At 38.6% G+C, this 24,442-nt stretch overlaps 1 protein-coding gene across 6 annotated transcripts in view; it reads right to left on the bottom strand.

Moving 5' to 3' along the window:
* Positions 1-24,442, bottom strand: part of LOC139748664 (rab GTPase-activating protein 1-like) — a 158,869-nt gene that overhangs the window by 82,138 nt on the left and 52,289 nt on the right. For 3 of the 6 annotated variants that reach the window (XM_071661926.1, XM_071661923.1, XM_071661924.1), the window contains exons 8-10: positions 23,624-23,731; positions 13,215-13,362; positions 2,951-3,075 (exon numbers count right to left, since the gene is read on the bottom strand). In XM_071661926.1, the coding sequence (XP_071518027.1) occupies positions 2,951-3,075; positions 13,215-13,362; positions 23,624-23,731 (381 nt within the window). The remainder of the gene's footprint in view (positions 1-2,950; positions 3,076-13,214; positions 13,363-23,623; positions 23,732-24,442) is intronic. The other 3 variants (XM_071661927.1, XM_071661928.1, XM_071661929.1) reach the window with 1 other exon arrangement.

Below are 24,442 nucleotides of genomic sequence, written 5' to 3'. Positions count from 1 at the left end.
CTCCCACTTCTTCTCGTTCCCTCCACCTATGACACATATATCCTCTTTGTCAATCTTTCCGCATTCATTCTCTCCATGTGACCACACCATTTCAAAACACCCTCTTCTGCTCTCTCAACCACACTCTTTTTGTTACCACACATCTCTCTTACCCTTTCATTACTTACTTGATCAAACCACCCCACACCATATATTGTCCTCAAACATCTCATTTCCAGCACATCCACCCTCCTCCACACAATTCAATCTATAGCCCACGCCTCGCAACCATATAACATTGTTGGAACCACTATTCCTTCAAACATTCCCATTTTTGCTTTCTAAGATAACCTTCTCGACTTCCACACATTTTCCAAAGCTCCCAAAACTTTCGCCCCCTCCCCCACCCTATGATTCACTTCCGCTTCCATATTTCCATCCGCTGCTAAATCCACTCCCAGATATCTAAAACACTTCACTTCCTCCAGTTTTTCTCCATTCAAACTTACCTCCCAATTGACTTGTGCCTCAATCCTACTGTACCTAATAATCTTGCTCTTATTCACATTTACTCTCAGCTTTCTTCTTTCACACACTTTACCAAACTCAGTCACCAGCTTCTGCAGTTTCTCACATGAATCAGCCACCAGCACTGTATCATCAGCGAACAACTGATTCTCTTCCCAAGCTCTCTCATCCACAACAGACTGCATACTTGCCCCTCTTTCCAAAAATCTTGCATTCACCTCCCTAACAACCCCATCCATAAACAAATAAAACAACCATGGAGACATCACACACCCCTGCCACAAACCAACATTCACTGAGAACTAATCACTTTCCTCTCTTCCTACATGTACACATGCCTTACATCCTCGATAAAAACTTTTCACTACTTCTTACAACTTGCCTCCCACACCATATATTCTTAATACCTTCCACAAAGCATCTCTATCAACTCTATCATATGCCTTTTCCAGATCCATAAATGCTACATACAAATCCATTTGCTTTTCTAAGTATTTCTCACATACATTCTTCAAAGCAAACACCTGATCCACACATCCTCTACCACTTCTGAAACCACACTGCTCTTCCCCAATCTGATGCTCTGTATATGCCTTAACCCTCTCAATCAAAAGCCTCCCATATAATTTCCCAGGAATACTCAACAAACTTATACCTCTGTAATTTGAGCACTCACCTTTATCCCCTTTGTCTTTGTACAATAGCACGATGCAAGCATTTCCCCAATCCTCCGGCACCACATCATGAGTCATACATACATTAAATAACCTTACCAACCAGTCAATAATACAGTCACCCCCTTTTTTAATAAATTCCACTGCAATACCATCCAAACCCCCTGCCTTGCTGGCTTTCATCTTCTGCAAAGCTTTTACTACCTCTTCTCTGTTAACCAAATCATCCTCCCTAACCCTCTCATTTTGCACACCACCTCAACCAAAACGCCCTATATCTGCCACTCTGTCATCAAACACATTCAACAAACCTTCAAAATACTCACTCCATCTCCTTCTCACATCACCACTGCTTATCACCTCCCCATTAGCCCCCTTCACTGATGTTCCCATTTGTTCCCTTGTCTTACGCACTTTATTTACCTCCTTCCAAAACATCTTTTTATTCTCCCTAAAATTTAATGATACTCTCTCACCCCATCTCTCATTTGCCCTCTTTTTCACCTCTTGCACCTTTCTCTTGACCTCCTGCCTCTTTCTTTTATACATCTCCCACTCATTTGCATTATTTCCCTGCAAAAATCGCCCAAATGCCTCTCTCTTCTCTTTCACTAATAATCTTACTTCTTCATCCCACCACTCATTACCCTTTCTAATCTGCCCATCTCCTACGCTTCTCATGCCACATGCATCCCTTGCGCAAGCCAGTACTGCTTCCCTAAATACATCCCATTCCTCCCCCACTCCCCTTACGTCCTTTGTTCTTATCTTTTTCCATTCTGTACTGCATAAATATAGAATCTGTAAAACAAACATGAAGACAAATGATAATATGGATGAATAGGTGCAATGAAACTTCAAACATCTATTCATAAATTAAGAAAAATTTACCATTAAATGACAGGGTGATTAACTCCACTGAAAATGAAAGTTTTTTACTACTGAAAGCATACAACTAAAACCCCAGAAAATAATATGCCATAACAATGATACTTCTGTTTCCCCTTTTAGAAAGTTAAAATACAAGGAGGGGAGGGTTTCTGGCACCCCGCTCCCGTCCCCTTTAGTTGCCTTCTACGACACGTGAGGAATGCATGGGAAGTATTCTTTCTCCCCTAACCCCAGGGCATGTTAAGCGTCTGGGGTAAACCATGGAAAGTTCTGTGGGGCCTGGATGTGGAAAGGGAGCTGTGGTTTCGGTGCATTATTACATGACAGCTAGAGACTGAGTGTGAACGAATGGGGCCTTTGTTGTCTTTTCCTAGCGCTACCTCGCACACATGAGGGGGGAGGGGGTTGTTATTCCATGTGTGGCAGAGTGGCGATGGGAATAAATAAAGGCAGACAGTATGTATTATGTACATGTGTGTATATGTATATGTCTGTGTGTGTATATATATATGTGTACACTGAGATGTATAGGTATGTATATTTGAATGTGTGGACATGTATGTATATACATGTGTATGTGGGTGGGTCAGGCCATTCTTTCACCTGTTTCCTTGCGCTACCTCGCTAATGCGGGAGACAGCAACAAAGCAAAATAAATAAATAACAATGATACTTTCTCTATGGACTCTGCTTGCTTATTGTTACACTGCAAGAGAAAAGCTACCTTCAGTGAAGTCGTATCATCATCAGCTAACAAAAGGGAGTACAACCTTGACAAGGTACTTCTCACTCTAATGGTGTCCATCATTAGAATTATGATGTGCATGACTGATTTTAATAAGAATAATTAAAAAAAACATTAACCTACTCATACTCACCTGTTTGAGCTTAAGAGAGAAGAGATGGATAAGTGGCTTCTTACTGAAGTACCAGAACCTCTCATTTTGGGGATATACACGAACTTTGGTTTCAATTACAAAACGAACAGGCTCTTGGATACCTCCTGTTGATGGAGAACATGTAAATCCTTTGACAGTTCAAGATTTTCAAGGCAAAAATGTGCTAAAAATTTAAGATATTTCTAAGTGGCAAGTCTTTTGGTGAAAAAGAGAAGAGGTGGTGAATACCTTACATAAGATGAAGAGAAAAATCAGCAGGAGTGGATGCAACTGCACTGGAACTTCTCAAAACAGGGAATGACAGTGTTGCTGGCTGGTTAATTAAGATATTAAAATATCATTCACTGACTATGAGATGAATGTTTTTAACGAAAAATGATGCTAGACTCCCAGGACCACAAGCATTCATTTTCTATATAGTACTCAATTTCTGCAACCATTTTCACCATTATTTTCCTGAATATGTGAATTATTATCAGCTAGTGAGTTAGGTGGGAACCTAGTGAAGAGAACTGTGTAGAAAAAAAAATACGAAAAATACAATTTAGCATATCATTCGCCAGGGAGGGGCTAAGTGAGGAGTATTCATCCTCCTCAAATGCTCTGATTGGGAAATCTGAATGTGCTTGGATATAGCCAGAATGCGAAGAAGGCACTGAAAGGATGTATCTTTGAAGAGTTGTACCTGCATGTTCTAAACTTTAGTGAAACTTAGCTCAAGGGGATGGAAGAAGAAGAATGGTTTGAGAATGTCTTTGAGGTTTTAAAGGCAGAGGTTAGAGTAGGTACCTATGAGTACCTCTGATGACACTCGCCTAACATATTAATCACTTTTGAATTCATTACCCATCATTAATACCAGGTCTCTATCATCAAAATTACTGACACACTCACTCAGTTATTCTCAAAATAATCACCTCTCTTAGTTCTTGTGGCCAGATGCACCAGCACTAATAATGAACCCCCTCATACATTCCACAGTTAATTAGTATGTTCTACAGAAATTAAGTAAATATGCACAACACTGGTTTCGGTGCAATATACATGACAGCTAGAGACTGAGTGTGAACGAATGTGGCCCTTGTTGTCTTTTTCCTGGCGCTACCTTGCGCGCGTGCAGGGGGAGGGGGTAGTCATTTCATGAGTGGCTGGGTGGCGACGGGAACAAATAAAGGCAGCAAGTGTGAATTATGTACATGTGTATATATGTATATGTCTGTGTATGTATATATATGTATACATTGAAATGTATAGGTATGTATATGTCTGTGTATGTATATATATGTATACATTGAAATGTATAGGTATGTATATGTGCATGTGTGGACATGTATGTATATACATGTGTATGTGGGCAGGTTGGGCCATTCTTTCGTTTGTTTCCTCGTGCTACCTTGCTAACGCGGGAGACAGCGACAAAGTATAATAATAAAAAAAATGCACAACACTATTCCTGGTTATCAAGAAAATGATTATGTACACAAGGTAACTTCACCAAATCGTTTAATGAAACTTAGTGAAACATCAACAAATACTGTAACTGATAACATGAAGCTCCTTCATACATAAACAATGATAACATTTCTTTACAGTAAAAGTAGCAGGTCCAATGCAGGGAGGGTCAAAGTAAGGCAGAGATGGAGAACCATCTCTCTCCTGCTGCTGCACATGCAGACATTAACAGTGATAATACAAACACTCGTACAAACAGTACATAAAAGGCACATTCAGTCCATAAATCAACTCCAAGGAAAATGAATTTAATATACACAAATGCCCAGAGCATCATTATGAATCATGAAGAACTTATGTCCCATGCAGTTACTGAAAAACTGAACATTATTGCAATCTAAGAAACGTGGGTAAACTCAGAATAAACACTTAAATGCTGAGTTACCAACACCTGGGTACAAACTATTTACAAAAGACTGCTTATACAGGGTAGGTGGTGGTTTTGATCTAGATTGATAACAATCAAAGTGCTATTAAGATGACCAAAGTAGGCACACACACACACACTTATGACTCTCTTTATACTGACATTAATGACTAGTTCAAAAGTAAACTACGTCTCAGCATTAATTATGGACCTTACAAACAAAATGAAGATGACGATGCTATGCAATGAAATCAAAACTATAATAAACAGTACAGAGGTTATAATAGTAGGAGATTACAACACTCCAAACATAAATCGGAGCACATTAACAGGTGATTGAGAGGAAACAAGACCAACAGAACTGATTGAAAATGCATTTCTAGAACAGATAATTAGAAAACCAACCAGAGGTAAAAACATTCTTGATCTCTTCCTCTCCAGTAACACAAACTTAACTCTTGCAAAGTAGGCAAGAGTTTGTCAAACAGCTATCATAGTTTGATTAGATTAGAGATAAATTTATATTATGAAATAAATAACTAACTCCTAGATCCCAGATTAAAGGCAAGCAAATTCTGGAAACATTAGACACGAAATTCGCAGTACCAACTGGACAAAACTTCTTGACATTCACACAGTAGGAGAAACGTGGAATAATCCTAAAAACACACTACTCGAGACTGAAAAAGCACATTCCACGAATTACAAAGAAAACTTGCAATATTTCAAAACAATCATGGAGGAATAGGAGAAAAGGACTAATTTGCCAAAAGAAAAGAAAACATATCAGAAATTCATATCAATAGGGACTATGAAAATCGCCATGAATCAATCAAAATCCAAAGAGAGTGTAAGAAGGTCATAAAAGAGAGTAAACACGAGGAAAAAAAAAAAGAATTTCCTTGAAAGTTAAGAATAATTCTATGGAATTCTTCAAATATATAAGTCCAAGGAAGACAGTAAAAGAAGAAATTGAACTATTACGAAATGAGCGTGACATACTAACTACTGATGACAAGAAAATGGCTACCATACTAAATTATCATTTTCGACGTGCTGCCAATGGACTGAACAAGGGCATGTGAAATGTCAGGGGCAAACATGGAAAGATCTGTTGGGCCTGCATGTGGATAGAAAGCTGTGGTTTTCGTGCAATACACATGACAGAGACTGTGAACAAATGTGGCCTTTATTTGTCCGTTTTCCTGGTGCTACCTCGCTAATGCAGGGGGGTGGTAATGCCGTTTCCTATGGGGTGGGGTGGTGCCGGGAATGGATGGAGGCAAACAACTATAAGTATGTACACGTGTATATGTGTACATGTCTGTGTATGTGTATGTATGTATATGTGTATATGTATATTTGCCACAAGCAAAAGATGCTTGTGGCATGAGAAGAGTGGGAGGTGGGTTGATCAGAAAGGGCAGTGAGTGGTGGGATGAAGAAGTAAGATTATTAGTGAAAGAGAAGAGAGAGGCATTTGGACGATTTTTGCAGGGAAAAAATGCAATTGAGTGGGAGATGTATAAAAGAAAGAGACAGGAGGTCAAGAGAAAGGTGCAAGAGGTGAAAAAGAGGGCAAATGAGAGTTGGGGTGAGAGAGTATCATTAAATTTTAGGGAGAATAAAAAGATGTTCTCGAAGGAGGTAAATAAAGTGCGTAAGACAAGGGAGCAAATGGGAACTTCAGTGAAGGGCACAAATGGGGAGGTGATAACAAGTAGTGGTGATGTGAGAAGGAGATGGAGTGAGTATTTTGAAGGTTTGTTGAATGTGTTTGATGATAGAGTGGCAGATATAGGGTGTTTGGGTCGAGGTGGTGTGCAAAGTGAGAGGGTTAGGGAAAATGATTTGGTAAACAGAGAAGAGGTAGTAAAAGCTTTGCGGAAGATGAAAGACGGCAAGGTAGCAGGTTTGGATGGTATTGCAGTGGAATTTATTAAAAAAGGGGGTGACTGTATTATTGACTGGTTGGTAAGGTTATTTAATGTATGTATGACTCACGGTGAGGTGCCTGAGGTTTGGCGGAATGCGTACATAGTGCCATTGTACAAAGGCAAAGGGGATAAGAGTGAGTGCTCAAATTACAGAGGTATAAGTTTGTTGAGTATTCCTGGTAAATTACATGGGAGGGTATTGATTGAGAGGGTGAAGGCATGTACAGAGCATCAGATTGGGGAAGAGCAGTGTGGTTTCAGAAGTGGTAGAGGATGTGTGGATCAGGCGTTTGCTTTGAAGAATGTATGTGAGAAATACTTAGAAAAGCAAATGGATTTGTATGTAGCATTTATGGATCTGGAGAAGGCATATGATAGAGTTGATAGAGATGCTTTGTGGAAGGTATTAAGAATATATGGTGTAGGAGGCAAGTTGTTAGAAGCAGTGAAAAGTTTTTATCGAGGATGTAAGGCATGTGTACGTGTAGGAAGAGAGGAAAGTGATTGGTTCTCAGTGAATGTAGGTTTGCGGCAGGGGTGTGTGATGTCTCCATGGTTGTTTAATTTGTTTATGGATGGGGTTGTTAGGGAGGTAAATGCAAGAGTTTTGGAAAGAGGGGCAAGTATGAAGTCTGTTGGGGTTGAGAGAGCTTGGGAAGTGAGTCAGTTGTTGTTCGCTGATGATACAGTTTCATGTGAGAAACTGCAGAAGCTGGTGACTGAGTTTGGTAAAGTGTGTGAAAGAAGAAAGTTAAGCGTAAATGTGAATAAAAGCAAGGTAATTAGGTACAGTAGGGTTGAGGGTCAAGTCAACTGGGAGGTAAGTTTGAATGGAGAAAAACTGGAGGAAGTAAAGTGTTCTAGATATCTGGGAGTGGATCTGGCAGCGGATGGAACCATGGAAGCGGAAGTGAATCATAGGGTGGGGGAGGGGGCGAAACTCCTGGGAGCCTTGAAGAATGTGTGGAAGTCAAGAACATTATCTCGGAAAGCAAAAATGGGTATGTTTGAAGGAATAGTGGTTCCAACAATGTTGTATGGTTGCGAGGCGTGGGCTATCGATAGAGTTGTGCGCAGGAGGATGGATGTGCTGGAAATGAGATGTTTGAGGACAATGTGTGGTGTGAGGTGGTTTGATCGTGTAAGTAACGTAAGGGTAAGAGAGATGTGTGGAAATAAAAAGAGCGTGGTTGAGAGAGCAGAAGAGGGTGTTTTGAAATGGTTTTGGCACATGGAGAGAATGAGTGAGGAAAGATTGACCAAGAGGATATATGTGTCGGAGGTGGAGGGAACGAGGAGAAGTGGGAGACCAAATTGGAGGTGGAAAGATGGAGTGAAAAAGATTTTGTGTGATCGGGGCCTGAACATGCAGGAGGGTGAAAGGAGGGCAAGGAATAGAGTGAATTGGATCGATGTGGTATACCGGGGTTGACGTGCTGTCAGTGGATTGAATCAGGGCATGTGAAGCGTCTGGGGTGAACCATGGAAAGCTGTGTAGGTATGTATATTTGTGTGTGTGGACGTATGTATATACATGTGTATGAGGGTGGGTTGGGCCATTTCTTTCGTCTCTTTCCTTGCGCTACCTCGTAAACGTGGGAGACAGCGACAAAGCAAAAAAAAAAAAAAAAAAAAAATTTTTTTATACCATTCACCATTTCCCACATGGAAGTCGAGAACATTATCTCAGAAAGCAAAAATGGGTATGTTTGAAGGAATAGTGGTTCCAACAATGTTGTATGGTTGCGAGGCGTGGGCTATGGATAGAGTTGCGTGCAGGAGGGTGGATGTGCTGGAAATGAGATGTTTGAGGACAAACTTTCAGTTTTACCCATATCAATCTAGAATTCACTTTATTACACTCTATCACATACTGTTTCAGGAGTAGTGCTACTCCTTCCCTTGCTCTTGTCCTCTCACTAACCCCTGACTTTACTCCCAAGACATTCCCAAACCACTCTTCCCGTTTACCCTTGAGCTTCGTTTCACTCAGAGCCAAAACATCCAGGTTCCTTTCCTCAAACATACTACCTATCTCTCCTTTTTTCTCATCTTGGTTACATCCACACACATTTAGACACCCCAATCTGAGCCTTCGAGGAGGATGAGCACTCCCCGCATGACTCCTTCTTCTGTTTCCCCTTTTAGAAAGTTAAAAAGGTAAGAGAGATGTGTGGTAATAAAAAGAGTGTGGTAGAGAGAGCACAAGAGGGTGTCTTGAAATGGTTTGGTCACATGGAGAGAATGAGTGAGGAAAGATTGACAAAGAGGATATATGTGTCAGAGGTGGAGGGAACGAGGAGAATTGGGAGACCAAATTGGAGGTGGAAAGATGGAGTGAAAAAGATTTTGAGTGATCGGGGCCTGAACATGCAGGAGGGTGAAAGGCGTGCAAGGAATAGAGTGAATTGGAACGATGTGGTATACCAGGGTCGACGTGCTGTCAATGGATTGAACCAGGGCATGTGAAGCGTCTGGGGTAAACCATGGAAAGTTCTGTGGGGCCTGGATGTGGAAAGGAAGCTGTGGTTTTGGTGCATTATTACATGACAGCTAGAGACTGAGTGTGAACGAATGGAGCCTTTGTTGTCTTCTCCTAGCGCTACCTCGCACACATGAGGGGGAGTGGGTTGTTATTTCATGTGTGACGAGGTGGCAATGGGAATGAATAAAGGCAGACAGTATGAATTATGTACATGTATATATATATATATATATATATATATATATATATGTCTGTGTGTGTATATATATGTATACGTTGAGATGTATAGGTATGTATATTTGCGTGTGTGGACGTGTATGTATATACATGTGTATGTGGGTGGGTTGGGCCATTTTTTCGTTTGTTTCCTTGCACTACCTCGCTAACGCAGGAGACAGCGACAAAGCAAAATAAATAAAATAAATATACCATTTCCCGCATTAGCGAGGTAGCATTAGAACAGAGGCCTGAGCCATTGAGGGGAAAGCCTCACTTGGCCCCCTTCTCTGTACCTTCTTTTGGAAAATTAAAAATGAGAGGAGAGGATTTCCAGCCCCCAGCGCCCTCCCTTTTAGTCGCCTTCTACGACACGCAGGGAATACGTGGGAAGTATTCTTTATCCCCAGGGATAAATATGTGTATATGTTGATATGTATATGTATGTGTACGTGTATGTACGTATTGGAAAGGATCACAATTTTGCATGTGATCAAGTATATTCCTGAGTCCATGGGGAAAATGAAACACAATAATTTCCCAAGTGCACTTTCGTGTAATAATCACATCAACAGGAGAGATACAAGAAAGAAAGAAATATAAGTCACGAACTCACCGAAAAATTCTCCTGGATGTATCTATAAGGTGCCATGTGGAAATTGTGATAAGTTTTATGTTAAGCAGACTGGTAAGGATCTTTCTGTTGGACTTAAGAAACATAAATATTGTACAGGAACAGGGCATGAATCAAATGCCTCGTTTAATCACATGAAAAATTACGATCATTGTATTGACTGGAGTAATGCCATCTCAGTTATTAACTCTAACTCCAGTACCACAAGAAATATCATCAAATCTTCTATGATTAAATACACAAAGAATTATAACCTTAATATTAGTGATGGGCTACACAAATTGGATATCTTTATTGTTGATAAAATTTCAAAACAATTCCCCTTCTTGTCCACATAATAAGTTTATGATATACTCATTGTCTGTTTAGGACATTCATGTGTTTACCAAATGGCATCCTAGCTACGTCTCTTTGTTGTATATCAGCTGACTTATATTTCTTTCTCGTATCTCCCCTGATGATGTGATTATTACACGAAAGTGCACTTGGGAACTTATCATGTTTCATTTTCCCTATGGACTCATAGGAATGTACGTATATGTATATATGTGTGTATATGAGTAGATGGGTCTTTCTTCATCTGTTTCCTGGTACTAGCTCACTGACACAGGAAACAGCAATCAAGCATAATAATAAAAAATACTAAATTATTCCTTTCTTTCAAACTATTCGCCATTTCCCGCATTAGCGAGGTAGCGTTAAGAACAGAGAACTGGGCCTTTGAGGGAATATCCTCACCTGGCCCCCTTCTCTGTTCCTTCTTTTGGAAAAAAAAAAAAAAAAAAAAAATAACGAGAGGGGAGGATTTCCAGCCCCCCGCTCCTTATTCCTTTAACCCCGTATTCACAACTGAAGAAACATCTTGAATACTGAAACCAATGAAACTGTTTCAAGGATCTGATGAAGAAGAATTGAAGGTTAGAGAAATAAAGAGCTCTGAAGTACCTGGACCAATTAAATTCTAACAAATCCAATGACCCAGATAACTTAGCTCCAAGATTTTTAAAAGAGGTTAGGAGACAGCTGATATACCCCATAACAAAAATATTCCACAAATTTCTATCAGATGGTTATGCGCCAACTGACTGGAAACTAGCAAATATTACTCCTATATATATAAAAGGAGACAAAAATGTGCCTTGAACTACCGCCCAATTAGCCTTACATCAGTGTTAAGTAAAACGAAGGAAAAATTAAGAGATGAAATTGTCACATTCCTAGATCACAAAATTATATTGGACAACCAACACAGTTTCCAGAATAGAAGAGCCTGCCTGACAAATTTGCTGGAATATCTTAAATGTTAATTATCAGAATTGGGACAAAAAAGTACCATCTGATGTAGTATACTTAGATTTCAAAAAAGGCTTTCGATAAAGTACCTCATAAATTACTTTTACATGAACTTAAAGCACATGGAATCGGTGAAGAACTCTGTACATGGATCAGAGCCCAGCTTACCAGAAGAAAGCAGCGTGCAGTATTAAACAGTGAAGCCTCAGATTGACTAGACGGATCAAGTGGTGTGACACGGGTCGGTCCTAGGCCTAATTCTTTTCATAATATACATTAATGACCTAGAACTTGATCTCATATCTTAGATTTCAAAATCTGCTGATGATACTAAACTAGGAGGTACAGCTGTAAACAGGCAGGACTGCAAAATGATTCAGAGATCTTACTTACTAGCAGAGTGGTCAGACAGCTGACAAACAAAGTTTAATGTAGACAAGTTTAAAGTTATGCACTTTGGAGACAAGTATATACATTACAACAACAGACTATTCAGAAGCTCTCCAACTAAAGTGAATGAAGAAATGGATCTTGGAGTTGTCATTACCAGCAATCTGAAATACACTAAAACAGTGTCAAGCAGCAAGTAAAAAAGGCAACCAAATGTTAGGTGTCACAGCCAGGAACATGTATTACAAGACACCAGAAACAATGCTCATACTTTATAATTCTCTAGTATGACCACACCTTGAATATGCAGTCCAGTTTTGGTCCCCAAAATATAAAAAGGACGAGGAAAATTTAGAGCACAATGATACACGACGAAAATTATTCCATCCCTTACAAATCTGGCATACGAAGAGAGGCTAAAACAATTGGATCTCTGCTCCCTTAAAAACACAGACTTTGCAGCAACTTAATTCAAGTGTTCAAAATTCTGAACAAGTTTGATAAAGTATATTATGAACATCTTTTTGAAATACAAGAAAATACAGTTACCATGACAAATGGAATAAAACTCAGACAGCTAAAGGATGTAGTACAGACATGGATAAAGCTTCTTTTCCTATAAGTGTGTTCAGCCCTGGAATAAGTTATCAGACGTGGTGACTGCTAATAATATAAATACCTTCAAAATTCGTTAAGACAAATATTTTATAAATTCATGAAAACTCTGAGAAAAATGTCAGAAATAAACTGTATGAATGACAGTGGTAACAAAGACAGTAGAAAGCTAATGTGCAGCAGCAGGGAGTCTATGATACCTTAAAAAACTGTTGAGTGGATTACATTCTCTTGTCAAGTTAAACTCTTTTTTTTTTTACCAGACAACCCAGTTGCAGGCCAATGAGGCCTCCTGTTGTCTGTCTTTCTCATGTAAACTCATGAGAGCAAATATGTACTGTAAGCCATAAAGCCTTAACTCTCAAATCCAGTTAACTGAGTATTCATTTTAATCATTATGATTTATTACCACATGACCCTTTTGAGAAAGTCTTGGTGTTACCCTAAGACCCCTTTTCTAAGGGCTCCTGCAGCTCCAAGGCTGTGCTACACTCTGTTACAGGGACAGATGGACTCTTCTAATGCTTAAAGTTCTCTGGTAAGATTGTATTCTGTTTCATCACCTGCTGAAGATGCAGCCTTGCTAAATATGACTTTTCCCCTCATGGTGTAAGCTCAAGCAAGCATAATGCAGTAAGAACTTTATTATAATTTTTCATTATATACATGATAGAGTACTTTTAAAAGACAACCAGTCTTTAAAGATTTTCCTATCAAAGATTACCAAATTAATACACATCATATCTTTTATAATGTTCCTAGTTTTCTGAATTCATAAATCAGTTTTCACTTACTTATGACTAGATCTATGGCAACTGTCATGAAGACTCTCCGATCCCTGGGAGTTTCCTGATTAAGTACAACAAAAACAGGGTCGGTAGGATCCCAGTGTCCTGATATGATGTAACTTTTCTTGTCACTTACATTGCTACCCATAGATACCTGAAAAGGAGAATTAGTTAGTTATTCCAATATTTAACCCTTACTAAAATTCATAATCAAGATAAGTGCATCTTCCTTTACAACCATCTGACTCAGCAGTTTTAATGCTTTTAGAAAATACTGCAATATGGCTTCATTCCCATATTTTTTTTTAATATTCCTTAATAAATAAATAAAAAAATCCCCCATCCTAAATTTTTGTCTCTGACACTTAAAATTAATTCTTTACAATGGTTCTAAATGAAGATAAAATAAAAATGTTGTATGTACAAATTTCTTTCACAATGACTAAAAATTTTTAAGTATAAGAAAATAACGCTCTACAAGAGGGACACTGATGCTAAAAACTTATAGGTTATCTTGCTCAGGTATCAAGTTCAATGGATTACTACAGAAAATTAGGGTAATTTTCTTGTTCTGTCTATGGTAGATCTACCACCAACTATTAAGTCTTGAATCATGCTCCAACTTCAGTCTCCTAAATTTTCACCCATATTAATAAGCACTACATGATTCTGCTTATTAATTCACAAAATACTGGATAAACATATATTTGGATGTATTTCCAACTTCAGTATCCTAAATTTTCTCTTAAATTAATCTCAAATTATTAAGAATTACATGATTTTGCTTATTAATCTGCAAACCACTGAATAAACAAATGATTGATAAATAAGTGATGAGTTCATGTAAGCCTTAAAATTTAATAGCAATCCTGTTTTCATTTTACTCTTAATAAAATAATCCTACTGGTATACTTGATTCTGATGCAATCTAATGATTTCATTTTATAAGACCTCTGATCACAAGGGATAAAAATATATAACCAATTCAGTTTCACATTTATATCAAAGAGAAGTATCATAAAAACATCTTTCAGGAACTTTAGGATGGACATGGTGAATCTCCTCCATATCTACCTCCCACTGCACTTCACATTACAAAAATATTCTGTGCTTTACTCACCCATCTCCCATCCCCAGTACAGTATGTTCCATCATGCCCTGGTTTCTTCATACATGTGTCTGCACATATCTAAACTCATGGGGCCCATTTCTTAAACTTTCTGTATTACCATATAACTCAAGAAAATGTCATAATTCAGTACTTAGCTTATTCAATCATCTACAACTCTGTTACTAAGGAAGTACTCACCTTACATCTTTTCAAACAAGTTCCTTATTCAGTTTGACAATAAAACCTCCTTTTACTCTTTCTTTTCCTTTTTCAAAGTACTGTTCATGGTCAACCTGTAACTGATGAAACTCAAAGGCTGTTATCACCTTCCACCATCCATCTTTCTTCTTTGGTGCAAAACTTTTTGGGATCCAATATATCTTTTTAACTCAGCTTTCTTATTTCAGGCACATTCTTTGTTACCTTCCTCAGAACTTTCACTGTGCAATCTTAATGTTTCTGAAGCATAATGATCCAATTTGAGATCCACACTCTAATCTCAGTCTAATATAAGCTTTAGATAATGTAATTTACTGGACATTTCTTTATTCATGTAAACGTAACTTTAAGAATAATTATTAGATTATTTGCCTCCTAAACAATGTTCTAGCAACAGCTTGAGAACTATTTTGACTCCAAAGTCCTTTGACAAACAGATTCATGAAGCATTTTTTACCAAATCATAGTTATACCTGGGTTTTCTTTCCCCATTCCCCTTCATTACACTGCATTTGCTTAAACTGAACTTCACTGACCATGAATGTAACAACCTGTAGACTATTTAACCCTTAATGCCTCCAAACAGATATTTCTGTAACCTGAGAAATGCCCCTAATTACCTATTTGTACTATATGAGAAGGAAGTTTTACACTCATGGAGTCCCAAGTCTTGAACATACAAACTCATAAATCTGCAAACTGTCTACAATGACCATGTCCATGGTCTTTTCACTCCATTCATCTACCACTTTCATACTATAAAAGTATTTCTTTATATACTTTTTAAAAGGCTTCTTACTCAATCTTATGTTATGTCCTCTGGTTGCTCTATCCTAAAGCTCTCAAAGAACTGTTCATCGTCCATATCATCTCTTTTAAAAACTTAAAGCTTGTAATCAATCTGCAAATATATTCACATAAGGTTATACCTTCAGGCATAGATCAAGAAGAGTATGGTTCCAGAACCCAACCTCTGTTTCCTCTAACTGAGATAATCTTCTTTCATTGAAGGAGTGTCCCCTCATTCCTATCCAGCCATCCAGCTTCTTAATCAGCCTACCATGCTTTACAGAGTCAAATTCTTTCTGGCAATCCAGATACAAGCAATCCATCCAACCTTCCTTCTGTCCAGGACTGAGCTTACTCTCTTATAAAACTCTAAGAGATAAGTTACATATGACTTCTCACTAAAACCATGCTGTCTTCCTCCACAGAAAGCCATGTACTTACTTTCTAATAATCTTTTCCAGAACCTTACACAGAACACTCAGTAGTGAGACAAATGTATAGTTCAGTGCCTGGTTCCAATTCCTGCTATTCCATAACAACAGTCTTCTAATATCTTTCATAGTTTGTTTGTATTAGTCTGTTGAAAGCTTTCTTTAACTCTAAGAAAGCCAGCCATCTCTTCTTGTTCCATTTCCAACATTTTCATACTAAGATCTTAAGGGCAAAAAATAAATCACTATTTCCTCTATTACGATGGATAGCATTTAGGATTCTCATAACTTATCTTCTACAAGTATTCTTTAACAGTTTTCTATTCTCCATTTGTTATTACAATGCAATTCCTCTATAACTTCCGCAGTAGTTCTTTTCTCCTTTCTTACAGACTGGACAAATAATAGTTTTCTGCCAGTCTAATAGCATCTCTGCCTGATTCCATGTAGTGTTGAATATATGCTTAAGTAATTCTATTGCATCTGTATCAGTTGCATTAGAATCTATTGGAATTTCTTCATTCTCTCCTGCTTTTACATTTTTCATCTTGACCACTCTATCCACCTCTTCAGTACTTAGCTCAGGCTGTGGGATTTCATACAAATTCCCTTCTGTTTTCCTCAGTTACGTACAGTAGCTCTCCAGTATCTTCACTTTCTCTTCAGAATATTCTTTACAATGAGAGGCTACATATTCTGATTCTTATTATATATTTTTATTTATTATACTTTGTCGCTGTCTCCCACTTTAGCGAGGTAGCGTAAGGAAACAGACGAAAAAATGGCCCAACCCACCCACATATACATGTATATACATACACATCCACACATGCAAATATATATACCTATTCATTTCCATGTACACATATATATACATACACAGACATATACATATATACACATGTACATTATTCATACTTGCTGCCTATATTCATTCCCGTCGCCACCCAGCTACACATGAAATGACAATCCCCTCCCCCCCACATGCGCGCAAGGTAGAGCTAGGAAAAGACAACAAAGGCCACATTCGTTCACACTCAGTCTCTAGCTGTCATGTATCATGCACCGAAACCACAGCTCCCTTTCCACATCCAGGCCCCACAAAACTTTCCATGGTTTACCCCAGACACTTCACATGCCCTGGTTCAATCCACTGAACACACATCGGCCCCGGGATATCACTTAATTCCAATTTACTCTATTCCTGGCACGCATTTCACCCTCCTGCATATTCAGGCCCTGATCACTCAAAATCTTTTTCACTTCATCTTTCCACCTCCAATTTGGTCTCCCACTTCTCGTTCCCTCCACCTCTGACACATATATCCTCTTGGTCAATCTTTCCTCACATATTCTCTCCATGTGACCAAACCATTTCAAAACACCCTCTTCTGCTCTCTAAACCACAATCTTTTTATTACCACACATCTCTCTTACCCTTTCATTACTTACTCGATCAAACCATCTCATACCACATATTGTCCTCAAACATCTCATTTCCAATACAGCCACCCTCCTCCGCACAACTCTATCTATAGCCCACGCCTCGCAACCATATAACATTGTTGGAACCACTATTCCTTCAAACATACCCATTTTTGCTTTCCGAGATAATGTTCTCGCCTTCCACATATTTTCAACACTCCCAGAACTTTCACCCCCTCCCCAACCTGTGACTCACTTCCACTTCCATGGGTCCATCTGTTGCCAAATCCACTCCCAAATATCTAAAACACCACTTCCTCCAGTTTTTCTCCATTCAAACTTAACTCCCAATTGACTTGTTCCTCAACCCTACTGTACCTAATAACCTTGCTCTTATTCACATTTACTCTCAACTTTCTTCTTTCACACACTTTACCAAACTCAGTCACCAGCTTCTGCAGTTTCTCACCCGAATCAGTCACCAGCGCTGTATCATCAGCGAACAACTGACTCGCTTCCCAAGCTCTCTCATCCACAACAGACTGCATACTTGCCCCTCTTTCCAAAACTCTTGCATTCACCTCCCTAACAACCCCATCCATAAACAAATAAAACAACAGTGGAGACATCGCGCACCCCTGCCGCAAACCAACATTCACTGAGAACCAATCACTTTCCCCTTTTCTTACATGTACACATGCCTTACATCCTCGATAAAAACTTTTCACTGCTTCTAATAACTTGTCTCCCACACCATATACTCTTAATACCTTCCACAGAGCATCTCTATCAACTCTTGTCATATGCCTTCTCCAGATCCATAAATGCTACATACAAATCCATTTGCTTTTCTAAGTATTTCTCACATACATTCTTCAAAGCAAACACCTGATCCACACATCCTCTACCACTTCTGACACCACACTGATCCTACCCAATCTGATGCTCTGTACATGCCTTCACCCTCTCAATCAATACCCTACCATATACTTTCCTAGGAATATTCAACAAACTTATACCTCTGTAATTCGAGCACTCACCTTTATCCCCTTTGCCTTTGTGCAATGGCACTATGCATGCATTCCGCCAATCCTCAGGCACCTCACCATGAGTCACACAGTGTTGTTGACCAAGCAGTCAACACTGTCACCCCCTTTTTTAATAAATTCCACTGCAATACCTTCCAAACCCACAGCCTTGCCAGCTTTCATCTTCTGCAAAGCTTTTGCTACCTTTTCTCTGTTTACCAAATCATTTTCCCTAACCCTCTCACTTCGCACACCACCTCGTCCAAAACACCCTATATCTGCCACTCTATCATCAAACACATTCAACAAACCTTCAAAATACTCACTCCATCTCCTTCTCACATCACCTCTCCATTAGCCCCCTTTACTGATGTTCCCATTTGTTCTCTTGTCTTACGCACTTTATTTACCTCCTTCCAAAACATCTTATTATTTCCCTAAAATCTAATGATACTCTCTTACCCCAACTCTCATTTGCCCTCTTTTTCATCTCTTGCACCTTTCTCTTGACCTCCTGCCTCTTTCTTTTATACATCTCCCAGTCATTTGCACTATTTCCCTGCAAAACTCGTCCAAATGCCTCTCTCTTCTCTTTCACTAACAATCTTCCTTCTTCATCCCACCACTCACAACCTTTTCTAATCTGCACACCTCCCACGCTTCTCATGCCACAAGCATCTTTTGCGCAAGCCATCACTGCTTCCCTAAATACATCCCATTCCTCCCCCACTCACCTTAAGTCCTATGCTCTCACCTTTTTCCATTCTGCACTCAGTCTCTCCTGGTACTTCCTCACACAAGTCTCCTTCCCAAGCTCACTTAATCTCACCACTCTCTTCACCCCAACATTCTCTCTTCTTTTCTGAAAACCTCTACAAATCTTCACCTTCACCTCCATAAGATAATGATCAGACATCCCTCCAGTTGTACCTCTCAGCACATTAACATCCAAAAGTCTCTCTTCTGAGTGCCTATCAATTAACACATAATCCAATAACACTCTCTGGCCATCTATCCTACTTACATACGTATACTTATGTATATCTCTCTTTTCAAGCCAGGTATTCCCAATCACCAGTCCTTTTTCAGCACATAAATCTACAAGCTCTTCACCATTTCCATTTACAACACTGAACACCCCATGTACACCAATTATTCCCTCAACTGCCACATTATTCACCTTTGCATTCAAATCACCCATCACTATAACCTGGTCTCGTGCATCAAAACTACTAACACACTCACCCAGCTGCTCCCAAAACACTTGCCTCTCATGATCTTTCTTCTCATGCCCAGGTGCATATGCACCAATAATCACCCATCTCTCTCCATCCACTTTCAGTTTTACCCATATCAATATAGAGTTTTCTTTCTTACGCTAAATCACATACTCCCACCACTACTGTTTTAGGAGTAACGCTACTCCTAATATTTTACTCATAAATTCTCTCCGCAATGATCCTTTGTGGCATACACTGTATTTGTTCCTTCTCTGTAGTTCAATGTTATACCGTAAAGCAGTTTCTGAGTTCCAGCCAAATCAATCTGTAGGTCTTGTTCAATAGCATCCTTGACTTCTTTTTTAGCCCTCCCCTTAAACATCTCAGCTTATGTTTGACCTTTGACATACCTTAACCAATACTGTAATTCTCTAGTCTTCTTCCACTTTCTACCTATCTATCTGTATACCTACCTGTCTACCTTTATCTCTGATGCCCATTGCCTCCAGGGACTCCTATCAAGGGGATGACCATGGCAAAAGTGTCTTCACTTATCACTGTCCTTATATGCCTCCTTTGCATACACCAATGTGCACATTCTTCCCCCATCCTCTCCCTCCAGTACTCTTCCACTCTAGTTTCCCATGTCACCTGTGATCTTTCTCTCAAACCAACCCCTTTTAACAGTACCATCGAACACTCTCCCTGCTCCCTGCAAACTCCCCATCTTGCATTATTTCCATATGCTCAAACCACCTCAAAGTATTTTGTTTCATTCACTTCATCTATCTAATCTATATCTTTGATGCCCATTCCCTCTGGGAACTCCCATCAAAGGGGTGACCATTGCAAAAGAGTCTTCACTTATCCCACTCCTTACATTTACGTAAGTGCACATTAGTGGAATTCCCAAAATAAAGTGGCGGCTTGGAAGAATATATAAAGATCATCATTCCCTTATGATAGCCTGAGGCACACTGAGTCGCACTGCTGGTGCTCACCTCGTTAGAAACACTAGTCTTAACGACCAGATATAGGAAGATTTCACCCTGAGAGTGTCATGTGCTTATACCCACAATAAATCTTTGCTATGTGTTGCCTCTGAAAATATATTGGGGGCAGACAAGGCTTACTGTGGACTCTATATGGTAAAAAGCAATGGTGGAATCACACAGCTCTGCCTCACGTCCATATGTATACCAAGTACCAAAACTTTCGCTCAACTCTCTACCTTGACACATGATAACTGGAAAAAGGATCTGAATGCATGAGACTGTTATTCACCTGTTCCTGGTGCTATTTCACTGTGAGGAAAACAGCAAAAAGAAGTATGAAGAAATCAGAAGATGCAGAATCATTCTACGATGAAAACAATAAATGCAAAACTTAATCAAAAAGCTGTGGTAGTATAACCATCCTCAAAAAGCCTAAATCATTACCATATTGTCCATATTGTAATAACTGACACCAGTGTAGTTTCCAGGTACATTAGTTCTGAAAATACAATAAAGTGATGATTCATGTCAGGAAAAACCCATGAGTAGGAAATTTCACCAATCTGGCCATGAGTAGGAGATTTCACCAATCTGGCCCATAAATTTAAAGCCACAAACAAAGAAGATAGTGGAAGCCAACGTCAAGCAAGGTCTAAACAGCAACAATGAAAAAGTGTACATAAATGTGATCATGAGGTTACTTGGTCCTACCTCACCTATGTGCCATGTGCCTGGATGGGTTACTAAGTGGTCACTAAATCCTGAAAAAGTTTGCCTGCCTCTTATTTTTCATGATGATCAACAGAATGAATCCTTTTGGATATACCTCATTTCAGGAGGTAAAACAATATTTCAACCCTCCATTAACAAACGGTCTCTCTGAAGCTCATAGGTGAGAAAGTAGATGGAAAAGCGAATGTGGTTATGCTCATGATACAATACAACCTTGGGAGTTCAACAACTGATGATATAATATATCCCCTACTTAATGGATTAAGAAATTTAGGTGTAACACTGAACCTACCACAATCAAGAATACAAACAGACTAAAAAGGAACAAAATGGGTAAACTAAAGGGAATAATATATCATTCAACCAACAATACATACAACCCCAAAAATGAACACTATCATCCTGTAATATGTCTCCTAAGTAATTAATTACTAATTTTTTCATGAACTATCTAATATTTTTGTTTCTAGTTAACAATGAAATGATTTTAAAGACATCACTTACAGCAAGATAATTCAGATATCTGAAACACCTCAATGATGTGGTATACCAGGGCTGACATGTTGTCAATGCACTGAACCAGGGCCTGTGAAACGTCTGGGGTAAACCATGGAAAGGTCTGTGGGGCCTGGATGTGGATAGGGAGCTGTAGTTTTGGTGCATTACACACAACAGTTACAGACTGAGTGTGAGTGAATGTGGCCTTTATTCATCTGTTTCCTGGCACTACCCCACTGACACAAAGGGTGGCAATGCTGTTTCCTGTGGGGTGAGGTGGTGCCAGGAAAAAAAAAAAGGCAAGCAAGTATATGTACATGTGTTTATATGTATATGTATGTATACATGAATATGTTGTTATGTATATGTATGTATATGTACTTATATGTGCATCTATGTATGTATGGCTGTATAGAAGTGGATGAGTCTTTCTTTGCCTGTTTCCTGGTGCTACTTCGCTGACAAGGGGACGGTGATCAAGTATAATAAATAGATAATAAATAATTAAAAATTAATCCTTCTATAGAGATTATTCAACACGAACATCCAAATATCAACAAAAAGGCACGGTACAATCTGAACACCTTATCCTTAATGAAAAAGTATTCATTTGATCCATCCATTTCTTTGCAGTATTACCATTACTCAAACCTCTCCAACATGATGAATGAAAACATTTACATTCCCTGCACATCCTCCCTCAACAACTTTTCAATTATCTGGTCTTCACCTCTTATCACCTTAACTACATCCTTGTTCTCAAACTATACTGAATGTTCTCCCTTTATCCAACCTGCTTCCATCTAAGCCCAATATAGATAATATTACTTCCCCCAATGACAATCATGAACACTTCTAAGTATCATTTGTTCTAATCTATCAACCTATCATCTTCTCCATTGACAAAGGCTGGCTACAGTTTGTACATTTACATGTTTTGGAAATTAATTTTGCTTAACTGGGGTTCCCTGTCCCATTCCTGCAGGATGGCAAGAAGACAGAGGCACCCAGTTTCCCTAAGACAAATCTGGTAAACTGTGACCATATCCTAAATACATACTTATTTTACTCACAACTGATCATCCCCATTACTTATTTTCTCTTCTCGCTCCTTGCTTTCTTTTTCCAATCTTGGAATATTTCCATATATTCCTTAATTTACATCAAAGTCAGTGCAACACATTCTCTCCAAAACCTAAACTTACCCTCTTTTTCCCCTTTCCTTATAACCATTTTTCTTTTTTCCTGTTATATACCTCTGTTTAATGCATTATGATTTTACCAGAAATCACTCCAAGTAAAATATTTCATACGTGTTTTTGATTATATCTTTCTCACTCCACAATGCAAATTTCCAAAGAAACAAAAAAAACATAGATATCCATGATTGAGATATGATTATTTTGAAATTCAGAGAAATAAAGCTGAAAAATTTTTACTATCAAAAGCACAAATACTATATACGGAGGAGATTCACTCCAGTGCCTCATCCTCAAGTAAAAAGAAATAGCATACATCATGTTCTCAGTAACAGGTGCCCCAAAATCCCCATGAGAAGTATACTGCCTTAACATTTTACCTCTTAATGATCACTCAACCTGTTCTAAATAAATTTCATTCAAGGATCAATCCACAGTAAGTACAGTGAATCTTGAAAATATGAATCTGAGTCAATAACACATGCTAACAGTCCAATAACCAACTGCCCAATTAATGTAATTATTTAAGGGTCTGTACTCAGTCTCCACAGCATAAATATATGCAATGCCAAGGACAGGTTATGAATCAATACAGTTGTATGGAAAAACTTAAAGCATTTTCTGAAAAGTCAAAACATCAGAAATTCTGCTCCAGTACAGCCTGATGACAATAGCCAATTAATTACATTATATGGCTACAGACTAAAAAGTATGGGATTCTCTCATATCAGAGAAACATAAACAAATTTCAAAGCTTACATGACATACCTGCACCTCATTTACCCCAAAAACATGGGATGCGTTAGAAAATCCAAGTTCACATCCTTTCTTAGAAATCGCACTCTCTTCGAGTGTTTTTTCATTCCGGCCCATTTTCTTGATGGGTGCAGGGGGAGTGACAAAAAAAAAAAAAATAATGGAAATGTATCAACAGGAGGTAAAAAAAAGACAGAAGTATCAGGTCTTTCAAGATCTTAAATGTGAATTTCCAAACTGATGGGCAGAGGATGGGGATTTAATGATTCATACAATAATTATCTCATTTTCATAATTTGATTGCTGTATCCAGCATCAAAATATTCAAACATTTGAAATATTCTATTGTAAAATTTTCTTAAATAAGTCTTGTACATGAATTTGGAGCCTTGTTAACAATGACCCAATCTGAAATCTGTCATAATGTGAAAGAGGGGTGAACATAAACAAATGACAACTCTTGCTTAACGGGCTAAGTTATTGCCAAGTTACCCCCCCTGGGAAGAACCTAACTGGTCAGTCCCCTCCCTCTCCCCTAAGAAATAATATATTTGGTAAAAAAAGAAAATATTAAGCATCATCAAGCTCAGCCTGAAATTAATCAATATACATGCCACTCAATTTTGATATACTGTGCTACTTCTTTACATGCCTCTAGGACATTGTAAAATAATTATGAGCAAACCAAATTATTTTCACTGCTTTATCTCTCTTCATCAATACTTCCTTTACATATCGTCTCTTGTTTGTTCTCAGCCTCTTCTCCATATTTCTTACATGTACATCTATGCTATGAGTCTCATTCCTAATACCATTTACCAATTCATATAT

Source organism: Panulirus ornatus, chromosome 5 (assembly GCF_036320965.1).
Source record: "Panulirus ornatus isolate Po-2019 chromosome 5, ASM3632096v1, whole genome shotgun sequence".
Lineage (NCBI taxonomy): Eukaryota > Metazoa > Arthropoda > Malacostraca > Decapoda > Palinuridae > Panulirus > Panulirus ornatus.
The sequence above is the reverse complement of the archived record's forward strand: the minus strand, read 5'-3'. Positions and strand labels throughout refer to the sequence as shown.